We start from the raw sequence: 26,383 nt of genomic DNA, 5'->3' as shown, positions 1-26,383 counted from the left end.
GAAAAAATCATTCACACCAATATGCCTAGAAAAAACTCTGAATGCTAAGTAATTTTGAGTTTTATGTCTGAGAATATTAACTATCAATGAAAACAATGAGGGTGAAAATCTCAAATTATAATCATATTCTGCTACCATATTCAAAGACCTAGGTCAAAGAAAGACATTTAGGTAACTAAAGATTCTTAAAAATCTGGAATCATATTTTGTTTCATCATTTAATCAGATCTTTATTTTATAATTTATTTTCTCTGAGGTATTCCCTGTAACTCAGAAATCTAGAAATTAGTTTTATCAAAAAATATTTAAATAATAATAGTAATGTAATATTAACTGGAATAATAAAAGAACAGATATTTATTCATAAAATTAATAAATTTACAGCAACGCATCCCCACACTCCAATGATGGGCTAATTTTTAAATTTTTTTTTAAATAAAAAATACAAAAAATATATATAAAAAAACAAAACAAACAAAAAAAACAAAAAAACCCAACCAAACAACAACAAAAAACTATAGCTCAGATGCAGCTTCATTCAGTGTTTTAACATAATTACATTACAATTAGGTAGTATTGTGCTGTCCATTTTGGAGTTTTTGTATCTAGTCCTGTTGCACAGTCTGTATCCCTTCAGCTTTTCTTTCTTTATTTATTTATATTTTTTATTAATTAAAAAAAAATTAACTTCTCCAGCTCATTGGAGAAGTTTTTTTATGTTGTGGGTCAGAAATGTAATGGCAGGGAATGCTTTACTTACAATAACTGCACAAACCCAAAGAAAAAGATACAGGTAAATTCTATAAATGTAAATGTATTTAGGTCTAATTTCTATTTCTTGAGGGGTTATTGGATTCTATTCGAACAATTTTCTCTCAGTTCCAATTCACAGGAATTTTTAATTTTTAATTCATCAATGTATACTTCAACCCTAGATGATATTTTTCATTCACTTTGAAATGTGTTTGGATCATTGTATGTATGTATGCACAGGATTCCTTTTAATTATTTCAAACTTATTACAGATAGTTGTTTCATGATCTGTGCCTGAGTAATTTCTATATCTGCAACAATAAAGGCTTATGTCCACCATCTGCTTTTCAACCAAAAAAATTAACTAACACAACCTTTAGAAATCATTCCATTCTACATATGCAATCAGTAATTCTTAATATCATCACATAGATGTATGATCATCATTTCTTAGTACATTTGCATCGATTTAGAAAAAGAAATAGCAAGACAACAGAAAAAGAAATAAAATGATAATACAGAGAAAAAAATAAAAATAAAAAAAATAATTTTTAAAAAGGCCTTTCAGAGGCATAATCCAGTCAAAAATAAAAGAAAATTCCTTTACCATTGTATTTATTTTCTCTTGCTTGTAGAGGCACTAATCATTTATTTTGTTTTTCTATCTAACCTCTTATAAAGTTATGTCTTGATTTGTTATAACCAGTAAAATATCTGAAAACCACAAGCTGGAATGAATCTACGAGAAAATCATCATAGTCATCATCATAATAAAAAGGCTGCATTCGGGTTAAAGGTAAGTTTTTGTGCTTCATAGAAGGCTCTGAAACAGCATCTCTTACCTGCAGTGAACAATCATCGGTGTGGTGTCATGCGCTCTGCTAGCTCGAACCAACTTCACAAAGTGAATCAGAGGGGCACTGTTCTCGGGAACTCCATGCTCAGGCCAAGCAGTAAAGTTACACTGTCGAATAGTCATGCAATCCCCATGCTAGACAAAGTGATGGATTAAAGAAGCATGATAAAATTGTGTAACTATCACAATGAAGGCTGACAACAGTGGATCTTTTCAGCTTCTAAAGGCAGTCTCTTAAAAACCTATTTTTTAACCAAACTGAACAAATTGTGTTTTCATTATTTCCTGTGAGACCTCTTTTCTTACTGTTAAGATAAAGAAAATTGCCTTTCAATGTGCATGGAAGAGATAAGAAAGATTGCAAACAGATGTTAATAGAGAGTATTAATATTCAAAATGCAGTGTAAATATGTAACATTCAGAAAAGTTGATTTTGAAAAATCTGGCTTCAACTCAAATGAATCAAATATGAGTGTCTGATATGTGAGAAAGTATAAAGATCCTTATATCATTTCCTATGTGTATAGGCATTTATTAAACAGAAAAAGTAGGATCCCCACATTATCTCTTCTCTTGGTTCTGGGTTAAGTAGAAAATATTAATTGAAGATACTATGACTCAGATAGAGAGGAGCAGTTTGGAAAATTCATCGATCAATCAAATATTACATCTTCAAATAAACCCACTGATCTACGTGCCTCCCACCCCCTCTGCCTTTTGCTCCAATAAACCTACAAATTTGTTTCCAGTTGGTGAATATAAACTTTAACCATGTGATTTGGAATTAAGCTCAGTGGCATAGATACAAAAATCAGATAACAATTCAAAACTTCTGTTTACAAAACAATAGAAATGCATTAATCAATATCATTGTAAGGGATAGTTCCAGAAATTAATTATACTTTAGATATTTAGATCATCTATATGTTCTATCATTTTTCTTTTGTTTTTACCCTTTCAATTTTCAGATCCCTGATGGTCCAATCTATTTGAACATCCTCCATTAGCTTTGTAATCACTATATCTCCAAAGACAGTAACTGGTTTGTTATCCTCTGGCCAGTACTGATGGCATCTGATCTGCAGTCAGAGAAAATCACTGGTCATAAAAGCTGTGGCTATCTTGATATATATCACAGTTATTGCCACTACGTTAAAACTGCTTTATAGATGTCCAAGTTATTTAGAACTCACAGTACTAGCCAGGATATTCACATATATATTAACACATTGTAAATAACAATCATGAAAAGATTTTCACATAACTTACCCGTCCTTTTTCAAAACACTGTGTTAACATTACTAAAGTTTTTGCTTTGGTTTCCCACACCATTCGCCAAAAATCCCCAACTGTTCCTGGTAATGGACCTTGAGTAGCAATAAATTCATTTGGACATAAGTAGCCCTAGAAGAACACAATCAGATATGCTGCATCAATATTTACATAGACATAGTATGCTTTTAGCTTTTGATCAATACATCAAGAGTACCTTAGCTCAAATGACCTTGTATTTTAAAATATTATATACTATTGCTTGTTAAATAATCAATAGATTAGATACTCCAAATTTCTAAAGTATCCCAATTTATTCTCATAACCTGATACACATTACAACTAATTGCTCTTAATTTTTATTTATAACCTTTGAATAAAACATTAATATTACATAAAAATTAATACTAATAACTAATACTAATAATACTAATAACACTAATATCAGACCTTAATCAAGTAGGAAGATGGCAATGTCATGAAGGTGATTGGACATACGAGTTTGGAATTCAGAGAGAAGTCCAACTAGAGATATAATTTTGGAAGTAATCAGCACACAGATTTTTATTTAAAGTTACAAGAATGGATGAGATGACCAAACAAAAGAGTTTGGAAAGAGACTATAAATTCAAGGATTAAGCTCTAGAGCATTTCAGCGTTTGTAGCTGAAGAGGTGATAGAGAAACAGTGATACTAAGAAGGAGGAACAGATGGAAATCAAAAGAGTGTATCTTGAAAGACAAATGAAGAAAGTGTTTCAAAGGCGAGGTTATAATCAATCAATTCAAATGCTGCTGATAGGTCAAGTGAAGTGGAGATTGATAACCAAACCTAGATTTTTTAGTAGTTAATTGGTGACCTTGAAAATGCAGTTTGAGTATAGTGCTTCCTTGGCATGAAAATCTAATATGATGGTGTTGAAGAGATAATAAGTGGAGAGTAACTGGAAATAATAAGTATACACAATTTTTTAGGAGTTCTGGCGCAAGTGGGAGATAATAATATGGAAGTAGTAGATGGAGTTTTATATCAAGACTTTAAAAAAGTAAGATGAACAGAATTATAATGTTTTCTAGCAGAATAAAATTCATGATAGATGGAGTTTTATATAAGGACTTTAAAAAAGTAAGATGAACAGAATTATAATGTTTTCCAGCAGAATAAAATTCATGTTGCAGAAGAGAGAGAGAAAATTTCTCATGTCATCCTTGAGAAGCAAGAGAATGCCTAAATGGAAGGATTGGCTGTCACCAGGGGCATGGACAATTCATTTATAGGCACTGGAGGGAAGGTTGAGTAAATGGTCTCAGATCACTATAGGAAGGGAAACTTGTGGATGTTTTCTTTTAATGGCTTCCAATTACCAGTGAAAAAATAAGTAAGGTCATCAGATGTAAATGAAAATGAAGGATGAGATGCTGGAGGTTAGAGGAAGGAAGGGAGGGAAATAGTCCAGGAAAGTAGGAGATTGAATGGATTAAGGGGATGTAACATGATTAAAGGTCTCTTAGAGTTTAGTGGCTATCGAGCTTAAAGTAAGACATGTCAACATGGTCATGAGTTTTTTCCACTAACTTCCAGTGGCACAGAGCAGAATCCATTGAGAATTGATTTCACCAAGGTTGGAGATTTACCAAGGGTTTAAGATTAAAAGAGAGACGTTTAGAATTGAAGTACATACAAAAGAGAATAAAACAAACAACATGAAGGTTTAAATTGAGCAAGGAAGAAAGTGAGTTCTTGAGTGAGGTGAAAAATATTGAAACATGATATGATTGATGGACTGCAGGTCACAATAGGGTTGAAGAATTATCAGAGTCCAATGATCTGGAAAGGAAGTTGATAGAGATAAGTCTAGAGTGTAAACAGCGAGGAAGTGCTGAGGTTGAGTGGAGGGCAAGTCATTGGAAGTCAAGTGGTCAAGGAGGTGATAGACAGATCAATGTATGTCTATTCTATGTGGATTTTGACATCACCAAGAATTATTACAGAAATAGGGTTGAGAGAAGGAGAGTGAGCCTTGATCTAAAATATTTGAGAAATGGAGGAGAGTGATTCAGGAGATGATACTTGACATCCAAAAAGAGGGATACTAGGTAGTATAATTGATGATATGAGTTTAAAGCTGGATGATTTTAAGGAAGACAGAGAATGATCCTGAAGTGGCAATGAATGAGGCAATGTAGCCATCTTCTTTGCTGAATGATACAAAGGTGTGGGAGAGAATTCACCCCACTGGTGAACACTTCCAGGAAAGTAATATCCTTAGGGGAGGATATTACTTAGGTAGGATAATACTTAGGTTCCATTTACAATAATGTAACTATATATTACAAATGGTATACTATAAAATTAACATTATATATCTCCATTTTTTAGGATAGTAAATATTCTTTGAAAATCTTTTAAGTTCTTTATAATATACCTGTCATACTTGAAACATGTCATTTAAATATATTTTTATATAGTCACATTTATTTTTTCATTTAATTTGCATGCTGAGATGTTAAAATACATATAAATCCTTCTAATGTAAAGGCAACTTTATTTTAGGGAAAGGTAAGGGAATCTTGGCATTAATACAAGGCAAACACATCAAACATCTTCTACTCTAATAGGCACTTCCAAAGTATTTTATGAGACTGGGTAGAAATACCAGTTCTATTTACGATTTCTGTCTCTACCTTTGAATATTTGCACATAAAATTTGTCTTTTTCTCAAAAGAGTATCTTCATTGCATGGACTTTTGTCCTTTCATTGGAACAAGGAGTATAGCTATTTTTCAAAACTTTGCAATATTTGGAACAATATATGAGTTTCATTCCACATGTCAACTTTTATGATGATCTTTAACTATAGATGGCACTTTTCATTGTACTCATTTATTAGTTCAAAGTTTGTCCTTAGGATTACAGGCCAGGAAAGTGAAGATTTCATTACTACTAAATATCAATAACAATAAAAATAGCATGCACTTGCTTCCAATGTGTCATGCAATGTGATTAGCTCTTACACACATCAGCTTCTTTAATCCCCATGGCAGCCTTCAAGGAAGCTATTGCTATTCCTATTTTATGTGTAGAAAGGTAACTCAGAGAGTTTAAGGTCACACAGTTACAAGATGTCAGAGAAAGAATTTGAACCCAGGTCCTTGTGGACTCCGAAGCATATGCACATATCCACGAAAGTATAATGCTCCTTTTTATCAACTCAATCAACAATTATTAAATTATTAAGAGCTTGTTACAACCCAGGCATTGTAGCCTACATGCAATTAAACAAGTTTAAATACATACTATACTGGTTAGGAATCAATGTTTTTTTTTGTTTTATTCTAATCTCATCTGTGAGTTATACTCATACCATCTTTAATATTAGTGAATGAAGATGTACAGGTGGAATTAGACTTAATGTAGCAGATGCACTTAGATGAGGTAACACCAATCAAACGCTTCTTTGTTGCTTTGAGATTTAACTATCTTGAATGCTGGACTATGTTTCACCTAAATTATCTGTATATTTTCTCAATGATTGTAATATTAAGTTTAGTGAAGGTAAGAGTTTCTGTTAAATCTGTATGGAAGAAAGCAGTATGTATGGGTAATGAAAACAATGTACAGTGCTAGAGAGTGGAACTCTGGCTTTGGTTTTGCTCTTAATACTGCACGTGTTTGAGCAGGCCACGTAAATTAGCAATCTTATTTTCTGATTAGTGAATTAGAGATAATTATTTTCTTGTACCTCTCAGAGAGTCATTTTTGAGAACTATTTATGAATCAATGAATGTGAAACTGGTTTGAAAACTTAGAAGTGCTATATAAATGTAAGATATTTCTTAAATAAAAAAATAATTCATAAAATAAACATAAGGTATTTTGACAATAAATGTCCATGTTATACAGGAGATTAAAACATCCTAGTCCTACCAATGTCCTTGAACAGTTTCTCTTTATTTATGTATATAAGAAAGTAAGTAGGCTTAGCTCTGGGGGAGAAAACGTGAAGTGTGTAGCTTATATTTAATTCAATAAAAACTGTCGATTGCTTTGTTTGTTTTGCTAAAGAAAATGTGCTACATATTGAGAACAGAGAGTCTTCTTCATCTTTAACATCCACCAAACTGCCTAGCTTACCCTGTGAATAGTCCGCACAGTTGGGCGTTTGTGGTCATGTTTTTATATGTGTGTGTCTTAATGGGTCCTCAGTACATATGGAATGACTGATATTATGATCATGAAGACCAGTCGTCTATCCCTCGGGTAATAAGATAAGAGGAGCATACACATCTATCCTCATACCTTACACTCTTCCTCATGTAGAAAAATCAATCAAATGAAATGCAATATAAGTAAGAATATAACAAGGGCTATGCTAGATATACTAAGTGTGAACGAAGTGAAAAGAAGAGGACAATTAGTAGCTTTAATGTTTTAGTTTATAAAATGCTTTGCCTGTTCATTTGCATCTCACCTTTTCAGGGACTCAATGCCCTTTGGTACTACAGCTCTCTACCCAAGTGGAAACAAATCTGAAGTTCCTGAAGTTGCCACAACTCATTTGCATCTTAGGCTTTAATCTCTAATTATGCTACAAGGTGTTCTCAGGTTAAAGTAATATATAAGGTATTTCAGGTTGACAGAAGAGATCATTTTGAGGGTTCGAGGCTCTGCTGTTTTTCCTAAAACCATAACATTTTTATATTTGGAGCTCTTAAAAACACTGCTGAACTCGTGTACAGTTAGTGGCTATGGTATTTAGAGGGATATAGTATCTTCTCTCCTCCATTTCTCTCTCTTTCAGCCCATCTTTCAGCAAAATTCCTCCAAGCTTTCTCTGAGTTTTAGCTCTAGAAGCACAATTCTCAAGAGTGCCCAAAGGCAGAGAAATACATACATTGTCATTTCACCTAGTTACAGACCCTGTCCTAGAGTTTTCCTACTACATCCCTCAGACTCCAACTGGTCCTCCCCTTACCCTTTCCCAGACTTCAATTTTTTGCTTTTCCATCTGCACACTAGCTATTTTGATTTCTTCCCAGGAAACAAATTTTGCTTTCTTCCCAGGGACAAACCTGGGGAGGAAGAGAGCATTATGGGATCATATATTTTTTCTGAGTTTGGAAACAAAGTGTTTCGAGAAGAGTTTGCCCAGATTTGATGGTAGAGAGACGAGTACCACTATGATAATATGACTTTTTCTATGCCCTTCTCTTTCTGGCATCCCAAGCAAAGGAGATTTCCTTGAAAACACAATGCATATACCACTCGCCCCAATACTGAAGTCTGCCATAATATAAAGTGCTTTCCTTCTAGGCCTGTGTATCATGCATCTCAGTAATGATTGTGCATATCATTCCATCTGGGTCGTGGTAACTTTAGCATAAGAGTTATTGTATGATAATATTGCTTGATTACAACAGAATAGGCATCTTCACATTAGTGCGCATACTGCACTGTCATTAGCTCATTGCTGTGTCCTGACAACCTCTAATAGTTAGAGGGAACATCAAAGGTTCATGAATATTCCTTTGCTTATATAATCTATGGGGTTCAGTTACACCTACTAAAACAGACTGGTTTTCTTCCTAATCATGTTTATATCCTCTAATGCCACCCAATACCCGGTGGACCATTAGAGGAAATGAGCAATTCATTTGTGCTTACTTATTGGTGAATAAAATGTGGTGCAAATCAGTAAGTCACTGGGATAACCAGTTGTTCTCATCTTGTTCTATGGTATCACAAGACATCTCATCGTTAGAGCAATGATTAACTTTAAATATATAAATGCACAGATGCATCACTATGTAAATCAAAGTAAAACAAATTTGCTGTAGAGTTCAAGCTCCAATGAAAATTCATAAGCACAAGATTTCACCAAGATGTTTAGAACAGAATTGCATTTTCAAGGGACTCAATTATTTTATAAATGAATAAAATATTGTCAAAATATTAAACTTATGAGTTTGAAATTTTCAATATGCATGTAGTATAAAATAAGATGAAATTCAAAGGGTGCCATGTTTCCAAGCCCTCCCAACTTCTTCTACTAACAACTCTTAAATTCTCATGTTAATCACTCTTTTATAATAAGATGCAATACTTGGTTGTAATTTTGGGGTCATTATCAACCAATATGGAATTTAGAGTGAATTAGTTTTTTTATTTCACTGTTCCTTTCACGGAGGCTTAGAGGGTATGGGTCACCGAATGGTGTGTTTGGGAAATGGATGGAGCATCCCTTATGTGGAGCCTCAATGGGACTGAAGGCAGGCCTGCTGCAAAGACCCATGAATAGGTAAAGAATAAATACCTAGGACAGGGTGGGCAGGCAGAGGAAACTCTCAGGTATCCGTGGAATCATCATGATAAAGATGGTTAGCGTTCTTATATTTTAACCCAGTATTTAGAATTAAGACCAGCGGAGGAAATGCAAGATTATTTGGGTTTAAAAAAGCAAAATTGTTTAATATAGTTGCTTAAAGATAGAGTTGCCTGACTTAGGAGGAAGTGGGAGATTGATGCCAGGAGACACTAACATCCAATTTTCAGCAATTTTGTTGAAAGAGTTCCAAGATGGATAGTTGAATTAGATGACTATAAGGGCGCTTCTTACTCTGAGTTTCCTTAATTATCTGAATGCCAGTTCAATGTATGGATGCTTATAAGCTTTCCAGGCATCTATAATGGTGATGAGCATTGAGACAACAAAAGAACTGGGAAAGGTGATGAGGGAGAGAAGCCAAAACAATTAGGCTTCATTCATTTTTTTAAACCAATTCAGCAAGCACTTGTTATCTGTGATGTGTGACATACTACACTAGGTACATCACCATTGCCCCTAGGTTGTTTCATTTAAAATATTGTTACGAATTGAATCATGTACCCTAGAGCAAGACATACTCAAGTCCTCACCCCTAATCCTGTGGAGGTGAGCTCATTTGTAATAGGATGTATGAAGATCCTATTAAGATGAGCCTACACTGAGTGGGGGCAGTGGGTTAAGCCAATATGACCGTAGTCCTTATAAGCAAAAGAAATTTGGACCAGTAGAAAAGGAACAAGGTGGGGACAGATGTCCATGTAGTGGAGGCAGAGACTGAGTTATGAACTGCACGCAAACCATGACCAGAATACAACAGACTTCAGAGAAAGCATGACATTGCTGACACCTAGATTTTGTATTCTAGGCTTTCAAATTGTGAGACAATTAATTCTCTTTGTTGAAACCAACTAATCTGTGATATGTGTTAGAGCACCCTTGGAAATCTAAGACGGTTTTGTTAATCAAGTATCTACTATGGCATGCACATCTACAAGTAGCAGAGGATTAAAAGAAAAGAGCATCACTTTTTATCTTGTATGGACATGATGTTTCTCTGAAGGAAAGACTGGCAGACCTGATGGTGTACAAGGAATGTACTGATAAAGATATGAAATTGTTGAAAGACTAGGAGTATATGTAGTCTGAAGTTGTTAGTCTGACACTTAGAGATTGTGATTTATTGAAAAGTATTTAGATAATAAGTGTTATCTAATTTAGGAGCCGCCATCCACCCATCTATAAAATGGGGGTACATAGAAATGTGGTAAGAAACCAGCGCACTAAGATCCAGGGACATTGCAATGAATTTGTTGCTTTAAATATTTGGAAGAGTAACGTAATTTCAGGCTTTACGGTTTTTGAAAACATAAACTATATTAAAAAACAGTAACTTACAGAAATATAGCTGGCATTAATATAGTCTGATCCTGGAATACTGGCATCAGCTATCAGCTTCACTCTGTTATTATTATCTAGGAGAAAATATACATAATCAATGATAATTTAATTTTAAATTGCTGTTGCTTTTTTATTGTAAAAGAAATGGAAAGATGTTCACGGTTTAATGTTCTAACATTACAAATGGATGGAAAGTTACACATGAACTTCCCTCTTATCCCCATTTCCTCTACCCAGAATTACTGATTGATAATATATTCTTGTGTATATTTCCAGAATTTTCTACACATATTCACAGAACATTAATGATAACTGGAATGCTGCACACTCTGTCTACAAAACTCTTTTTTTCTTGTAGTTACATTTTTCCAAATAGTCATAAGCAAAGATCCCTAGCTCATTATTTTAAAAAAGCCAGACAGTATTCCATTGTTTGAATACTCCATATTTTCAAAATTTTGCACTATGTTTTACATTGATCTCAATCTTAGTATTATAGAATGCTGAATAAACTTCTTTGCATATTTGTAGGCATATATTTGTAGAGTACATTCCCAGCAGTAAAATTTCCAAATCACATAATATGTGCATTTCACACTTTGAAAGATGCTGCCAAATTGGCCTCTGATTATGTCAATTCAAACTCTGAACAAAAAGTGTGAGGACAATTCTGTTTCCTCAAATTCACTATCATGAGACATAATTAAATATTTTAATATATGACCTCTTGACAGATAAAAATGATGTCCTATGCTATTTGTCTTGATTTCATTATATATCAGTAAAATTGAACTTTTTTACTTATGTTTACTGACCATCTGTAATACCTTTTCTAATAACTGCATTTTCATATTTTCCATTAAAATATTTTTATATGAAAAGCTGATATATAGCACTTTTTCATGTGTATTTAAAATTTCTTCTTAGTGTGGTACTTATATTTACATCTATTTATCAATTGTTTATTCTGTCATACATAAAATTTATATTTTTATATAATTGGATTACTCATTGTTTTTTCATTATGGTTTCTGGATTTTGTGCTCCTCATAATAAAACATTTGTCACTTCAACATTACTATTTTGATTAGTTTTAAATATGTCATTCTGACTCACTGGGTATATACTGTGTTTTGAGAAATGAGGAAAAGGTCAATCTTTTAGTGTGTGCGTGTGTGTGTGTTTGTTTGTGGACATTGTACTATTCTCATCCATTAATTTATCTGCCTATTCTTTTTTAATACCAAAGCTTTAATTTCTGAACCCTAGAATAAGATCTGGTAAAATTAGACTTCCCCTACCCATAACTTCTCTCATTTAAGAAATCATGTAAAAAATATATTTTTCCTGAAAATTTTACCAAGTAGGTGTTATAATTGGAATGTTAAATTTAAGTAGACAAGGAATGATATAAAATATCTATCACTCCTTAATTATTCTAAACTTTTATTTTTTTGTTATTATTATTTTTAACCACAATGAGAAGGCACTCAACAGGGCACTCAACAGGGCAGGGAAGAAAAATAGTGGAGGAAAAAGAGGGGTAGATGGGTTTGGACTTGAATTCCAGATGATCTACCTACCATATGTATGGCTTTAGATGAATTGCTCAATTTTTCTACTCCTTAGCTACCTCGACAATAAAATGCGGTTATAAAGAGGTCCTTGTAAAGGCCTTTTGAGGAAAACATATCAAAGCTCAGAGTAGGCAGTCAATACTTACTAGTGTTTCATGCTCTTAAAACTTAAATGCATCTATATGTTAAAATGAATGAGCCTTATTGTTAATATTTACAAGTACCTGACCCAATGTGCTTAAATTTGGGGACAGGGGTGTATAACCAATAGTTTTGCAAATTATATACATATATCCCAGAGATTTTGGTTTTATGACACTGTGGCTTAGTCCTGTAACTAATGAAGGGAAGCCTTCATGCTTCTGTTCACTTGGTATGCCTCCCTACAGCTATGTGAGTCGACAGCAAGCTAAACTTTTCTTCATGGTGTTGGAACTCTTCTTGAAGGTCATGAAGCGACCTGTCAAATGGAGATCTGGAAATCTCCTCTCCAAGCATTTGCTGCTAATTCTAGTATCTTAAAGCCCTGTAAACTAATATCTTCTAAATATGCACTGTGATATCTGAAATCCTACTTCCTACATTACTCAGGGGAAACAATACACGTCCCTTAGCTGGCTCTGAGTAAAATTCTGACTCTATTAAAATAAATTCATCTTCTACAGGAAAAAAACAAACAAAACAAAACATGTTTCTTTACGGATCCTCTGCCCACCCAATGGGAGAAACACACTGAGTCTAAACATTCTGGTTTGCGTACTCCTAATGTGTGCGAGAGTCTGGGGGCGGGGTGTGGGTTGGCGCATGCACCCGCCGAGGCGGCTGTAACTTTACAGCTTGGCTTGTAACCCAGGTCAGGAAAGTAAGCACATTTACTCCTGAGTGCAGTCGCTAAGGGCCTGGGGCTTAATTATATTCAGAAAGCTAACAGCTTTTAAAATTAAAAGATGTATTGATTACTAACAATCATAAGAGGCAATACTTATTGAGCTCTTCTCTGTAAAGGCTGAATTTCATGATTACTTCATTTAATCGTCACAGCATCCTCAAGAGGTTGAGACTAATGAATAACATGTCCAAGGTCACCAAGATAATTAGTAGCTAAACAGGATTCCAGCACAAGAAGTCTGATTAGACACACACATGCTCTTAGTCTTTTAACTATACAACAAACAGTATTAGCTAAATTTTGAAAACATTACTATAAAATATAATCCTTTATATTTTAAATTTTACCTAATGAAATTCTCTCTTACGGGACATCCAAGTCTTTAAAAACAATTAAGGGAAAGCATTCACCTATAAATCCACTAAGTAATATCGGCTATAGATGTAATGCATCATTTAAAAAATTACAGTAACTTCTTCTATACTGAAATCAAGCAGAGAACCATGGACAGTAACCATTTACTTCAGATGAAAGTACACATGCAATGCTTGCTCGAATATCCTTGATTTGCAACATATTTTTTTTTTTTTTAGCATCAGATATGGAGAGTTGAGGTAATGATACTCCCATCTTTTTTGTTGTTTCAGGTTGCTTATTTGGTTCCATCAACCACTTTTCTTTTCTTCCCATCTTATAATTAATAACTTAGAGTGATCTGACTTTTATTATAAACTTGAAGTGTATCCAGGTAATAATTCACTGAGATTTAATAAGAAGAGATTGGGAAGTTGCATTTAAAACATATTTTTCTAAACTGCCATATTTTCAATTAAATGCCCTTTGGTTCTTTATGCCATGAATATGTTAGATATATTTGAATTACATTTATTATATACAGATACATTATGAATTACTTCACCATAAATACAATGATAACCAAATACTAAATATTCCAAAGTAACTATCCTTCAATTGGATTATAATGTTTTTTTTCATAGAATACTGAATGAGCATGAAAAGGACAGTCTGGAAAATTTAGGCACAAATAAATATTGAAACATGAGGTTTTCCATAACTCTCTGAAAAGGACAACAGAAGGACATAATGTGAAAGGTCATGGTCTTAGAAATTCAGAGACGTATTACTAACACTCTTTATTTCCTAAAGCACTTTCTTATTTGTCAACTTGCTCTTAAAGTAATTTCTTATGATTTGTCCTGTCTCAGAGAGTATTTTAGGTAGTCAAAAATATTTGTATTTTCCTCCTATTACAGTTCTTGGGAATTAACAGGTTCCATTTGTTTGCTACCTTCTCTATCATACTTCTCTAAATTAATTTCCTTCATGCATCACTTAACCTCTAGTTCTAGAATAACAGACTTTGGACCATTTTCTTCCTAGCCATATCCCTTATGATTTTGCTTTCTGTGATTTTATCCTTCTCTAAGTCCATGTCTCTCTGAATAAAATAGTTCAATTTTTAAGAAGTATGGAAAGGTATCCAATGCCCTTTTGAAATAAGCATAAAAATATATATATTAACTTTAAACTTAGGAATATTAAAATACTCTACATTTTTGAAGCAGTATTGATGTTACAGAATATCAAAATATCAATTTTATTTAATAATATGGGGCATATTTTGAACAGAATATAAGTGAATGGGATATCTGCTCAAAAATGTAATATGAAACATATAGCTGTTGTTAACAGAGGGATGTCATGTTTTCCCTTTCATGTCACTACTAATTCTTAAAATAATAATATTGTTTCTTTTCTAACTGATGGATAAATGGAGCTGTGTTTATTATGATGAGGCATCTTCTTCCCTCCTTTGTAAAGTCAGTTCTGCTAAGTGCAATTTTACGCTAAATGGATCTTTTGCAATCCACTTTTAATCACATTCCGATATACATTTCAGTGCTGTTAATAGCATTCGCAATGTTGTGCTGCCATCATCATCAACCATTATCAAAACATTTCCATCTTTCCAAATAGGAATCTTGTATATTTTAAGCCTCAACTTCCCATCCCCTAGCCTCACCCTGTCCTCGGGTAATCTATATTGTAGATTCTGACTCTGAATTTGCTCAGACTGTTTCAAATTAGTGAGATCATATTATATCTGCCCGATTGTGCTTGGTTTATTTCACTCAACATGAGGTTTTCAAGGTTCGTCCATGTTGTCTCATGTATCAGGACTTCATTCATTTTCACAGCTGAATAATATTCCATGGTATATCACATTTTATTTCTCCAATCATCAGGTTTTAGATACGTAGACTGCTTCTACCTGTTGGCAGTTGTAAGCTGCTATGAACATCAAGGCTTAAATATCCGTTCAAGTCCCTGTTTTCAATTCTTTTGGGTATATAGTACTGTGTAATGAAATTGTTGGATAATATGGTAATTCTATACTTAGCTTTCTGAGGAACTGCCAAACTGTCTTCCTCAGTGGCTGCATCATTCTATATTCCCATCAGCAATGAATGATATTCCTATTTCTCCGTGTCCTCTCCAACACTCGTTATTTCTGTTTCTATTTTATTATTTTTTTAATAGCAGCAATTCTAATGGATGTGAAATGGTATCTCATTGTGGTTTGGATTTGTATTTGCCTGATGGCTAGTGATACTGAGCATATTTTTTTGTGTTTTCTGGCCATTTGCATATTTTCCTTGAAGAGGTGTCTGAGTCTTTCGTCAATTTTTAAATTGGATTGCTTGACTTTTTATTAACTTGAAGGATTTCTTTATATATTCTGGATACTAAACCTTTATCTGATATGTGGTTTCCAAAAATTTTCTCTCATTGCATAGGTTATCATTTTTCTTTCATGATAAAGTGCAATTTATTTTTAATATTTGATAAGAAAGCATTGTTGAGCTCTTAAGGGAAAGTAATGCACAAAATGAGGTGTGAGTTTTCTCTTTTCATTTAATTATTAGGTCTATAGGAAGATTTAAAGAGGTTCATTACTTGGGTTAAATTACAAAGCAAAGAAACTATTAGGTCCACAGTTTATTGCACCTGCATAAGTGAACCTTGTATGAATAAGCTAAAGGCCATGCATATTAATTTTAAAAGTATGGACAAAACAAAAGTGATACATTTTGAAAGTTTCTGTTAGTGAAATACATTATTATAATACTATTTATATGCAACATGTATTAAAGCAAACACAGAAAATGTTAAGATGCATTTTGTGGTCATTTTAAAACACTTCCCACCCAAAACCATAAACAAGAAGCTCACATACATGGTTTTATGTTTGGAAACCGGTTTTTTGCTCTATTCCAAGGTAGGTCAGCATCAGTTGAAGAAAGATCCTGAAGAAATTTTGGTAATTCCTATGAATAAAGTCATTAGAAAGTTTACATTTATTTTAGAAGTAAATGAGAAATTCCACTTAGTAAAAGACAATTCTTTATTTTTAACCTCCTATTTTTAACTGTGGAGACAAGGTCAAATTAACAGTGATGAGTTTACATGAACTTTCACCTTAAATATCCTGAATAAAGTTGGCCAATTTGGCTAGAGCTGTCTCTGAGATAATTTCTTTCCACTTCTGGAAGTCCAAAGATGTACAACCGTGTTAGTGATCCTTTTCCATACCTCACTTAGGTACACACTATTATTTAATATTTTAATGTCTACTTAGTAGGACACAGGAAGATCAGTGATTGATTTTTTGTTATTTCTCCTCAGGCAGTGTGATTTCATGGCTATTAATTGGTACAACACTGGTCAGTTTGAGAAGACGCCAAAGGTCAATTCCTGTTTCCAGTATGCATTGTTAATTGATAGTGGAATGCAAAGGTGCAATTAAGAATTATCAGATATAGCATGGAAGCCTCAAAAGATCTATTATTGACATTTTAGTGAAAAATGATGATATTATCCATATATCTTGCAGTTGCAATATAAATATCATTAAGAAGGCTGGCACAAGAAAATGTGTTTATTATTTACTGGAGCTAAGTCTCATTTGCATTTATGAAATCCACATGTAGGAAATTTATACTTTTCCATTTTATAAATCTATCAACTTACAAAATTCCTCAAAATATGTGAAAAACATGCATGCTTTTAATTTTTTAAATAAATTTAATGAACATCATTATAAATTATTTCTTTTAATTGAATGCTTCTCTCTTCCTTCTTTTTTTTTCCAAAAAGAAAATCTGGACAGTCGTTTGAATGTGAGTATGCATTAGAGGGGAGGGACTGTAGATGCATCTGAGTTCTAAGTGCTGGCACTAAAGGTTTAGAAAAAATCATTTTACACCAAATGTGGAATTCCTGAACAGCTTTCTTGTGTCAAGCTTTTACTTGTATAAGCCAGCTTATTTGTGAGAAACAAAGAGAGATGGGAGGTGGAGAGAAAGGTAAATTGGAAATTGACTGAAAAGTGATATTTACATTTTGAAACTATTTTAGATAAAATTTCCAATTTTATATTTAAATGACTCTGACCTTGATAATCAATATCCAGTTACCAGGTTGGTTCTTTGGATAGCATATCACACTGGGCAGCCTTCTTATTATTAGGGCATGCTAGGTCTCATTAATCCTCCCTTTTTAGCCTTTCTTCCTACTGTTTCCTCTCCTTTCAGTGGGATCAGAGGTTATTTTGCATACTCATGCTTTATATTTATTCCCTCTCTCTAGAACCCTTCTCCTCTTTTTCTATACATTGGACTTCTGCTTATCTTCAATAAAGCTCATCTTATTATCATCTTTTTTTAAAAATGAAGCCTTTTCTGACTGCAGTGCACAACAGAATCGATCCCCACTTCCTTATCCATGTCTCTATCTTGATCATGATTCAGTAGATTTGCAAATTTTAAATACATTTATATAGCTATTATGATAAGTGCTACTATGTGGTAGGAAATGTGATCATGATAGGTAATATTTAAACATCACATTGAGCTATCTACTGTTCTCAGTATTGCACTTATTTAATTGTTTTAGTATTCACAACTCAATTCAATAAGGTAGATTCTTTCCTTTTACAAATGAGGACGCTGAAATACAGAGAGTTTAAGAAATCTGCCCAAGGTTCACTTAGCAGGGACTTATATTTATATACATATTTATGTTTATATTTATATTTATTTATGCATGTCTGTGTACCTCTATATTTATCTGTCAGCTATCTCGCCTATCACATAGTAGAAGATTGTAAATAAGGTATAAATGAATGTGACCTAAGTTATAAGAATTATCAAATATATGCATAAAATATGCATTTGTTTATTAAAACAAACATTTTGCTTAGAAAAATTTAATAAAGATTTAGGATAAAAACTTATTTGAAAATACAAGTCTTTTAAACCGTGATCTCCAAAACGTTAAACTTGAAGCTTTCTCACTATAATATGTAATGGGTGAAAATGTCATTGCTAATAAAGCTTTTTATCTACCCATTTGTACATAATACAATTACATTCACTCCTATTCTAGTGAAATCACACTGTTGCTCCTGAAAAATATGTGAGTTCTCACTGTATAAATGTTAAGAAGAATTTTATGGTACCATTGATTTTGTTAAGTCCAAACCAGTATTACTTAAGTAGCATAACTAAAAAGCTGTAGGAAATATCATCAATCTTCTCACATTTTTGGTATTATTCCCTTAGAGACTGAAATACTATAATCCTAAATTATTTAAAGCAATAGCATGATGCTTTTTTCATAAGTTCATACCCTAAGCATTTTGTGATAAAATATAAAATAGAAATAAAGTTTTTGGTGCCATTTAGAAATTTATTTTATTTTTATAATATAAAATAATCATCTAATTAGGAAAGATGCTTATATATTTATAACAGTTTGCAGATCTGATACCTACCTGCTGTTTTAAAATAATTTCAATTTTATAGCTATATAAAGTGCTAAAACCAATAAAAAATACTCAACTTTTAAACAGCTTTAAAGTGTCAAATTCTTAATTTTATATATTCTCCATAATGTAATAGCACATGGATTTCACAGTAGCTTAAAAATAGGCCTTGAAAAGCATGCTCATTATTTGTCTGTTTTTGTTTGCTTGTTTTGCTTTTTAATTTTGTCAGTCCTAGAAACAACACTGTTGTTATAGTTTCTGGAAATATCAAGCTCTGCTTTCAGGTTTATACATACCACAAATGTAAACTAAGCAGGCAAGTATAAAATGGAATCATTTACTCTCCAAATGTAAAATAAGTATTTAAATATAAAACCACATGTATAATATGATCTAAACCTCATATACAAGCAAAGCTTAATAAATACAGCTTTCTAGATTTGCATCTCCATCTGGATGAAGAAGAGAAGAAAATGAGGCCAGGTTGCATTGCAGGGGAGGTCTGAAGAAGAGCACCTTTTCGTGACACAGTAGGTGAATAATTCTGATCAGGTTGCAGCAGAGGCCGCCTGGTGCAACATTACTATCCAAACAATCAACCTGGTAATTGGGTATTGATTATCACGGCCAGAGTCCTTCATGGCCTTGCATGCTTAAAATGGACATGAAATGTGACACATGAAACGACTAGAGGTCTTGCAATGTTGTGACAACTGCTAGTAACATACCGAAAATTCTTCTTGAAACTTTTGATTGTTGTTTGTACAAAGCTCTTCAACATGTTGCAGGAAGGATTTCTTGGTTATTGGTCTCCAAGTAAAGAAAGATATAAAATGGAGGCATGTTAGATGGTTTTCTTTCACTTTAGCCTGGGCACTGACTATTTCCACAGAAAGTTAAAGAACCAACAGGTATTTTAAAAACCATAAACAAGACAGTCCTTTTGAGTCACTCTCCCTCATTTACAAAGCTGACTATTTCCTTTTAAATTCACTTTCTTTTGTTTTCATGATAAAAACATTTCTTTCCATTTTTAAGTGGCTTTAAACGAATCATTTAACATTTTAATGAAGAAAGCTTTTCAAGTAATGTAAGGGCATAAAGTTATCATTGAATCTTAAAACATACAATACCTCTTTGTCATACAGAAAACATTTTATACATTACAAGGTTTTAGAAGATATAAAATATTGCAGTGACCTCATTCTCATAATGACATGGTTTTTAAACCCCAAGGAGTTTAAATATCCCCGTATTACTTCCCAAGCTAAAATACAGACATGCAGGCTTCACTCCAGAGAGAGAGAAAGCATTTCTCCAGTTACCATGCAATTAGTCATGCTTTTATGATTTATATCCAGCTTGAGGTTTTTCTAACTAACATACAAAAAGTAAGCCAGTGAATCTAAAGTAGATATTCAAAAAGAAGAAAAGATATTTAACAAACTTACTTGATGGATTTTCTATAACTAAGTAACCTGCAACAGAGATTGTGTTAAATGCATTGTGAGTCGAAGGGTACAACACATTCTAAAAGAGTTCTAGATTAAAATCAGAAAAATATAATAGATCAGTAATGTTTACCGTATTATGCCTTCAACTGTTATGTGATCATTATTTTAAATTCTATATCGCTATTTTACAATTATATTATTTAGACTCAAATATGCTCAAATAATAATTTAGCTTCCCTCTCAAGCTACTCTTTTTTTTTGTTAGGTATCTGTAGCACTACATTAGTAAGAGTGCATATTAAAATAATGCACAGTTTTTAGTGATCTAAAAGAGTTCATGTGGATTTAAAGTATATATGTTTTCATTATCCATAGAGAATGCTGAACCAGGGAGAATGGATTTTTTGAAAAATTTCATCATGATGTCTAACCCTTGTTTCATGAGTGAGTTTGGATGCATATACAACCACAGCAAAATCACAATCATTTCAATTACTTTATACATATATTTTGTGACAGTTCATTGGTCAAATTATTTAGAATCTGAACAAATCTTTTTCAACAGCAAAAAGAATATGCAACATGCACAAACACATAGAGATGTGTGCATCTTTAATAACATGTGTTTGTCATGCACAACAAATGAAGCACTGCAAAAAACACAAAAGGCACAACGTTCGATGAAGTAAAATAAAAAGCATTTAACTTTTCAAAGTTTCAAATTCTAAACATTATTAAGGATGATTTTACTATATTCCTTGTGTGTTGAAATCTATAAAAGGATGTGTTTTTTGAAGTGAGGGATGAATGAAAGAAAATAATTAGATAGTGAAATGTGGTATAATGAATATTATGAAAATGGAAACAAAGAGATGTGTTCAATGAAGAAAACGTGAGGCAAGAAGAAATAGATTACAGTAAAGGAATTGGTGAAAATATGGGGGTGCTGGATCAGGTATAATTAAACAGGGTACTGGGACCCTCAGTTAAATTTGTGAGGGTTCCCAAGCAGAAGGAGCTATCTCCTAGCTTTTCAGGATTTAACCTGGCAGAGCATCCAAAAAATGGCTCCATCATGATAAATAAAAGAGCAATGGAGCAAAGTATTATGGTGGATAAACTTATTTGGCTGCCTACAACACTTTTGAGTGATCTAAGGAAGCAACAGAGAATCCCTGACTCTGATTAGATGAACATATAGATGATTGGTTGAGCTATTGAATCAGAAGAATCCTTGACTTGGGGACTGTAAAACAGAATGCCTGAAAACTGGAACCCATGGAAGTACAGCTGACATTCTTCACAGATGCAATGAGGGCTGAGACAATTTATCCCTGTTTGAAATAATTATCTCTCAGCAAAGACCAGCAAGAATAAGAGACAATCATGGATTAGTTCATGGAAATGGAAATGTTTTAGCTATACGGAGATCATTTTTGTGATAACAGAATATTATTCAGTTTGTCATTGCTGAAATGCCAGCACACTATACCTGATTTAGTGACAGGGGCATGGTCCATCTATTTAGGGACAGTCACATTGCCATGTATAGGGGAGAGAATCTTTCTTTTTCCAAAGGTTCCAGGATTAGTTGATGCTTTACTGGTAAATATTATTACTGGAATAGCTAGGATCTAAAATGGATCTAGGTTCTAGGCAGCTATCAATAACTCATTTGAAGACTCATACTTCTGTGAAATCTCAAGAGACACTAAACATGAATAATCATATTAAAATATAAATGAAGGGCGGGCCGCGGTGGCTCAGCGGGCAAAGTGCTTGCCTGCTATGCCGGAGGACCTCGGTTCGATTCCCGGCCCCAGCCCATGTAACAAAAAACGGAAAAACAAAATACAATAAAACAAGAAAATGTTTAAAGATGTTTCCCTTTCTTCCTTCCTTCCTTCCTTCTATCCTTCCTTCCTTCTCTCTGTCTTTCCTTTAAAAAAAAAAAAAATATATATAAATGAAAATAAATAATATTTATTTATTAAGAAGAATATTCTTCTTCTTCTTTCATTCATGATCTCGTCTTTATTTAGAAATGAAAATTGAATAACATCTATTTTAAGTCTCTTTCCCGAGAAAAACTCTATAAGGAGCTGCTTTTACTTTACTACTATTATTTACACTTTTGCATTTTGAAGCTCTCTCTAAAGTTACTAATTTTAAGCCATAACTGATTAGCTATTGGGTTTGGGTAGACATTTGTAAATTCTTGCCTTGTAAAAGAAGATCTCTTATTGGCTTCAAACAGTACTGGCTACATTACCTTGAGCAAGTTACTAAATCTCTCTGTGACTCAGTTTCCTAATTTGTAAATGAAGCTCATGTATGTCAAGGGCTTGGCAAAGTTTCTGACTTTAGTTACTGCCATGATTATTATAATGGTGATTTCTAGTTTATCTTGTATTACTCCAGTTCTTCCTGCCCATATTGTTGTAAAGTTGATCCAAATATAAAGAAAGAATTTTATTGTTTCAAAGTACACATTCTATCTTAATTTTATGCATGAGTGGGAAGACAGATTGTGCTAAGTTGAAAGCGTGACTTCTTATTTTGTTGTTCCTAATCAGGTCCTTACATAGAGTGTTGACAAATGCTTAGACTTTAAATCCAAGTCCTGTTTTCTAGTTCTCAGTTCAAGATAGCAAACAAATTTCTACTATAATGAACCTACTAATTCAATTTTAATATAATCATGTGAAAATATTTCTAGTTATGCCCCCATTTCTGACATCATTCTTTGCATCTCTCCTTCACACACCCTGTCATGTTTTAGATATTCTTTTAGTGTCACTCCCTCTTGGTTTTGTAACATCCTAGGAGTTTTCCCTATGACTAAACCCCGTTGAGTTCAAATGCTAACTCCTCTCCATGGACTTTACCTTGTCATATCACAAAAAATAAAAATAAAGACAAAAGAGTTTCTTCCCTCTATGAAATCACATTTCTAAGGACACAATCACTTTCTACCTTGTATTATGGCTATTTATGCACATATGTTGAGGATACACGCATTGATAATCAAGTAATTGAAAGCAGGGATAGGGTCACCCTTGGCTTATTTCAAGTCCCTCATAAACTCACTCATAGCAAACACTGCTAATGAATTCAAACTGAAATACAATAAAGCTAAATATAAGTGTTCTGGCTATTACAAGAGAATATCTGAATTTGATGATTCTTCCCACTAATACGTTAAGCAGATGAGAATTCTCAAAAAATTCCAACTCAAGGCTTTTAGTTGATAAAATAAATATGATCAGTAGATTCATTAATAAACTCAAAAGAAATGCCATATAAGATAATCTAATCTTAGAAGTTAACAGGTGTTGGGCACTTGTATTAGGAAATTAGATATGAGAACAATAAAATCACTCTTGCCAAAGGAAGAAAACAATTAGGCACCAACATTAAAAAAAAGAGAGAGAGATGGGATCAATTTGGGTTTTGTTTAGTATCACTCTCTTCATCTAAACCTAGTCACTTCATGTAATATGTTGTTTAAACATGTATTTATATATTTATATAATGTAAGAAACAAGGGTTCAGATAGTCTAACTTTTATGTAATTGTTCAGTATATGCTTATGTCACAACTATGTGTGACTAGAAACCTTAAAATACTTATCTGGGTAGCTCAAATTGAGAAAACACTGTGGCATCAATGTTTATCTCAAATGAAAGTTAGATTTCGTTGTTGTTGTCTGTTCTATCCACAGCGTTGTTCTGATTCTTAGCCTCATGTTGTATGGGTGTATTTATCCCTTTGGCACTGGTCATGTTCTGAAATATTTTTCCCTGATATTTTACAATAGGAAAAAAATATCAATTTGGACAATTTATATAGGGAATTAAAAAAGAAGGCAGACCAAACACTTGGGATAATGCATTGAATTATCACTGATGAGATAACTAAATTCCTTGTAGTAAAAATTGTTTGGTTAAATAGTAAAATAAAAAGTCTAATAGAAACTAATGTATATGAAAATCAATAGCATTATTTCAGAAGGATGACTATTTTCAAATAGACCAAGTGATCTGGGAGACACAACACAAACTCAAATAGCAAATTCCTTTTTATTAACATTAAAAAAAATTAATATTAAATGGAGAGCTTTTGTAGACTGATATGGTATTCGTATTTTATTTACTTATTAGTGAAGGTTATTGTCAAATTACATTTAGATTATTAGTGTATAAATCAATACAGGAACTGTCCAGATTTCTGTAAGATAGCTGACCTCTTTCTAATATAAAGGACTCTAACCCTTTTTATTACATGCATCTTAACTGCTTCAAATTCTATGTCCTTTGGTTGAAAAGGGTATTACTTCATGTCTGGGCTCATTTTTTTTTTTAAGCCTATCAAAAACTTAAAATTCCACTCAGATTACTCTTGATAGATCCAAAGAGGAACCATTTATTTATGTTGGCAGTGGTGATTGAAGACCATATTGTCACAGAGACTCAGCTTTCCCTCAAGGTCAATTAGTTGAAATCTACAGGGAATTAAAATATAGTGCAAATAAAGAGCCATGGATGATAGCCTATAGATGAAAAGCTTAAACAGCATTACCAGTGGCATAGGGCAAATTGAGAAACTTCACTTTTTCTACTTACCCAATTGAGTGAGATTTAGAAAAAAAGAACTTCAAATTTTGCTACCTTGATGCATAATTATGTATTTGTGCACCATACTGTGTTTTTGCTAATCAAATAACAAATCTGTGAAGAATCTACCGTCTTTCTAAGTTTTGTAAAATACTGAATGTGAGTTCTTAATTTATATATGTCATCGTCACTAATTATTCAGAATTTTACATCTACTTCTACAGTGATATCCTATTACTTATCCAAAGGACCTACAGTCATGCTTTCAAGGGGCTCTTACTGTTTGTTCTCTCTTCCTATATATTTTTGTTGTTGTTGTTGTTCTAGGCTTAACAAAAACACCCTTTGAGATCCTTCTTCATTCTTTTACCAAATCACCAATAATTTTTATGTGGTCCTCAATGTTAATATTATCCTAAACTTCGGTACTATATGCATGTCTCTAAAACTTTATTTTATAAGGAATAAATAATACCATCTGAATAAATAAAGCAACCCTTTTCTTATTTAATTAGAAAAAAGTCAACCAGTAAGTGAGACCTAAATGTATTCTCAACATGTCTCATTCCTATAAGGACAAATTTGTTTAGGAGGAGAACTAGCTATTTGAAAGGCATATCTTTGGCGGCAATGTCCCTTTTATTTTTTCATTTTCATCACAGTGTTTCCAGGGCCTACAATAGTACCTGGCACTTACAGGTGCCCAATTGTCTTTGTTTATTGATGTACTCAAACAAGGTGAAATGGCCTTGCAGATAGGGATGGAAAAGCATCATTCCTGCTGAGATCAAAGAGCTGAAGTTAGATTCCCAGCACACTAAGAGATTTTCCTTATTACTAAGCTTCTTTCCATTGTCACATTTGACAAATTCCTAAGAAAGGTTTTAATTCATCAGCCATTTATTCTTTAAATGTAAAACTATGGACATAAGCTTAGCTACCTCAGGGAAAATAGGATAGGAGTAGTTGATACAGAAGATGAGGAGGGTTGAGAGCTATCTGAAGAAGTGGACACAAAGGTTCTCATTGAGGACTTAAGGAAAAGGAGACCGAAGATTTAACACCATCTAAAAAGAACTGCTAACAACCTCACTCCTTAGAGAGGAGGCAGGCAACCACTGGACTTTCTCTATTAGGGCCTAGAAGGCAACCTCAGAAAACGAGAATTAGAAGACCACATGTACCTTAACAGGTAGAATTTATGTAGAGGTGTTCTATAAAGTTTCTGATTATCCCAAACTATTAACTTCAGCTCCTTCAAGGGAAAGTTTCAGAATGAATATTGGTTAGTGATTTTAGGAGAGCAAATTTGGTGACAGAAGTGAGACAGTAAGGTTTCCATAAAAATGGAGACAAATTTTCTCTGAGGTTCTAACAGCATAAAGCAAAGAA

General features: G+C 33.1%; 1 protein-coding gene across 1 annotated transcript in view; it reads right to left on the bottom strand.

The window, feature by feature from the left end:
- Window positions 1-26,383, bottom strand: part of PTPRQ (protein tyrosine phosphatase receptor type Q) — a 242,561-nt gene that overhangs the window by 11,032 nt on the left and 205,146 nt on the right. Inside the window, 6 exon segments of the mRNA XM_077168288.1 lie at window positions 1,596-1,744; window positions 2,563-2,688; window positions 2,879-3,013; window positions 10,602-10,678; window positions 16,330-16,420; window positions 19,650-19,731. Coding sequence (XP_077024403.1) covers window positions 1,596-1,744; window positions 2,563-2,688; window positions 2,879-3,013; window positions 10,602-10,678; window positions 16,330-16,420; window positions 19,650-19,731 — 660 coding nt within the window.

The sequence above is a fragment of the Tamandua tetradactyla genome, chromosome 7 (assembly GCF_023851605.1).
Source record: "Tamandua tetradactyla isolate mTamTet1 chromosome 7, mTamTet1.pri, whole genome shotgun sequence".
Lineage (NCBI taxonomy): Eukaryota > Metazoa > Chordata > Mammalia > Pilosa > Myrmecophagidae > Tamandua > Tamandua tetradactyla.
This window is presented reverse-complemented; position numbering and strand designations above follow the sequence as displayed.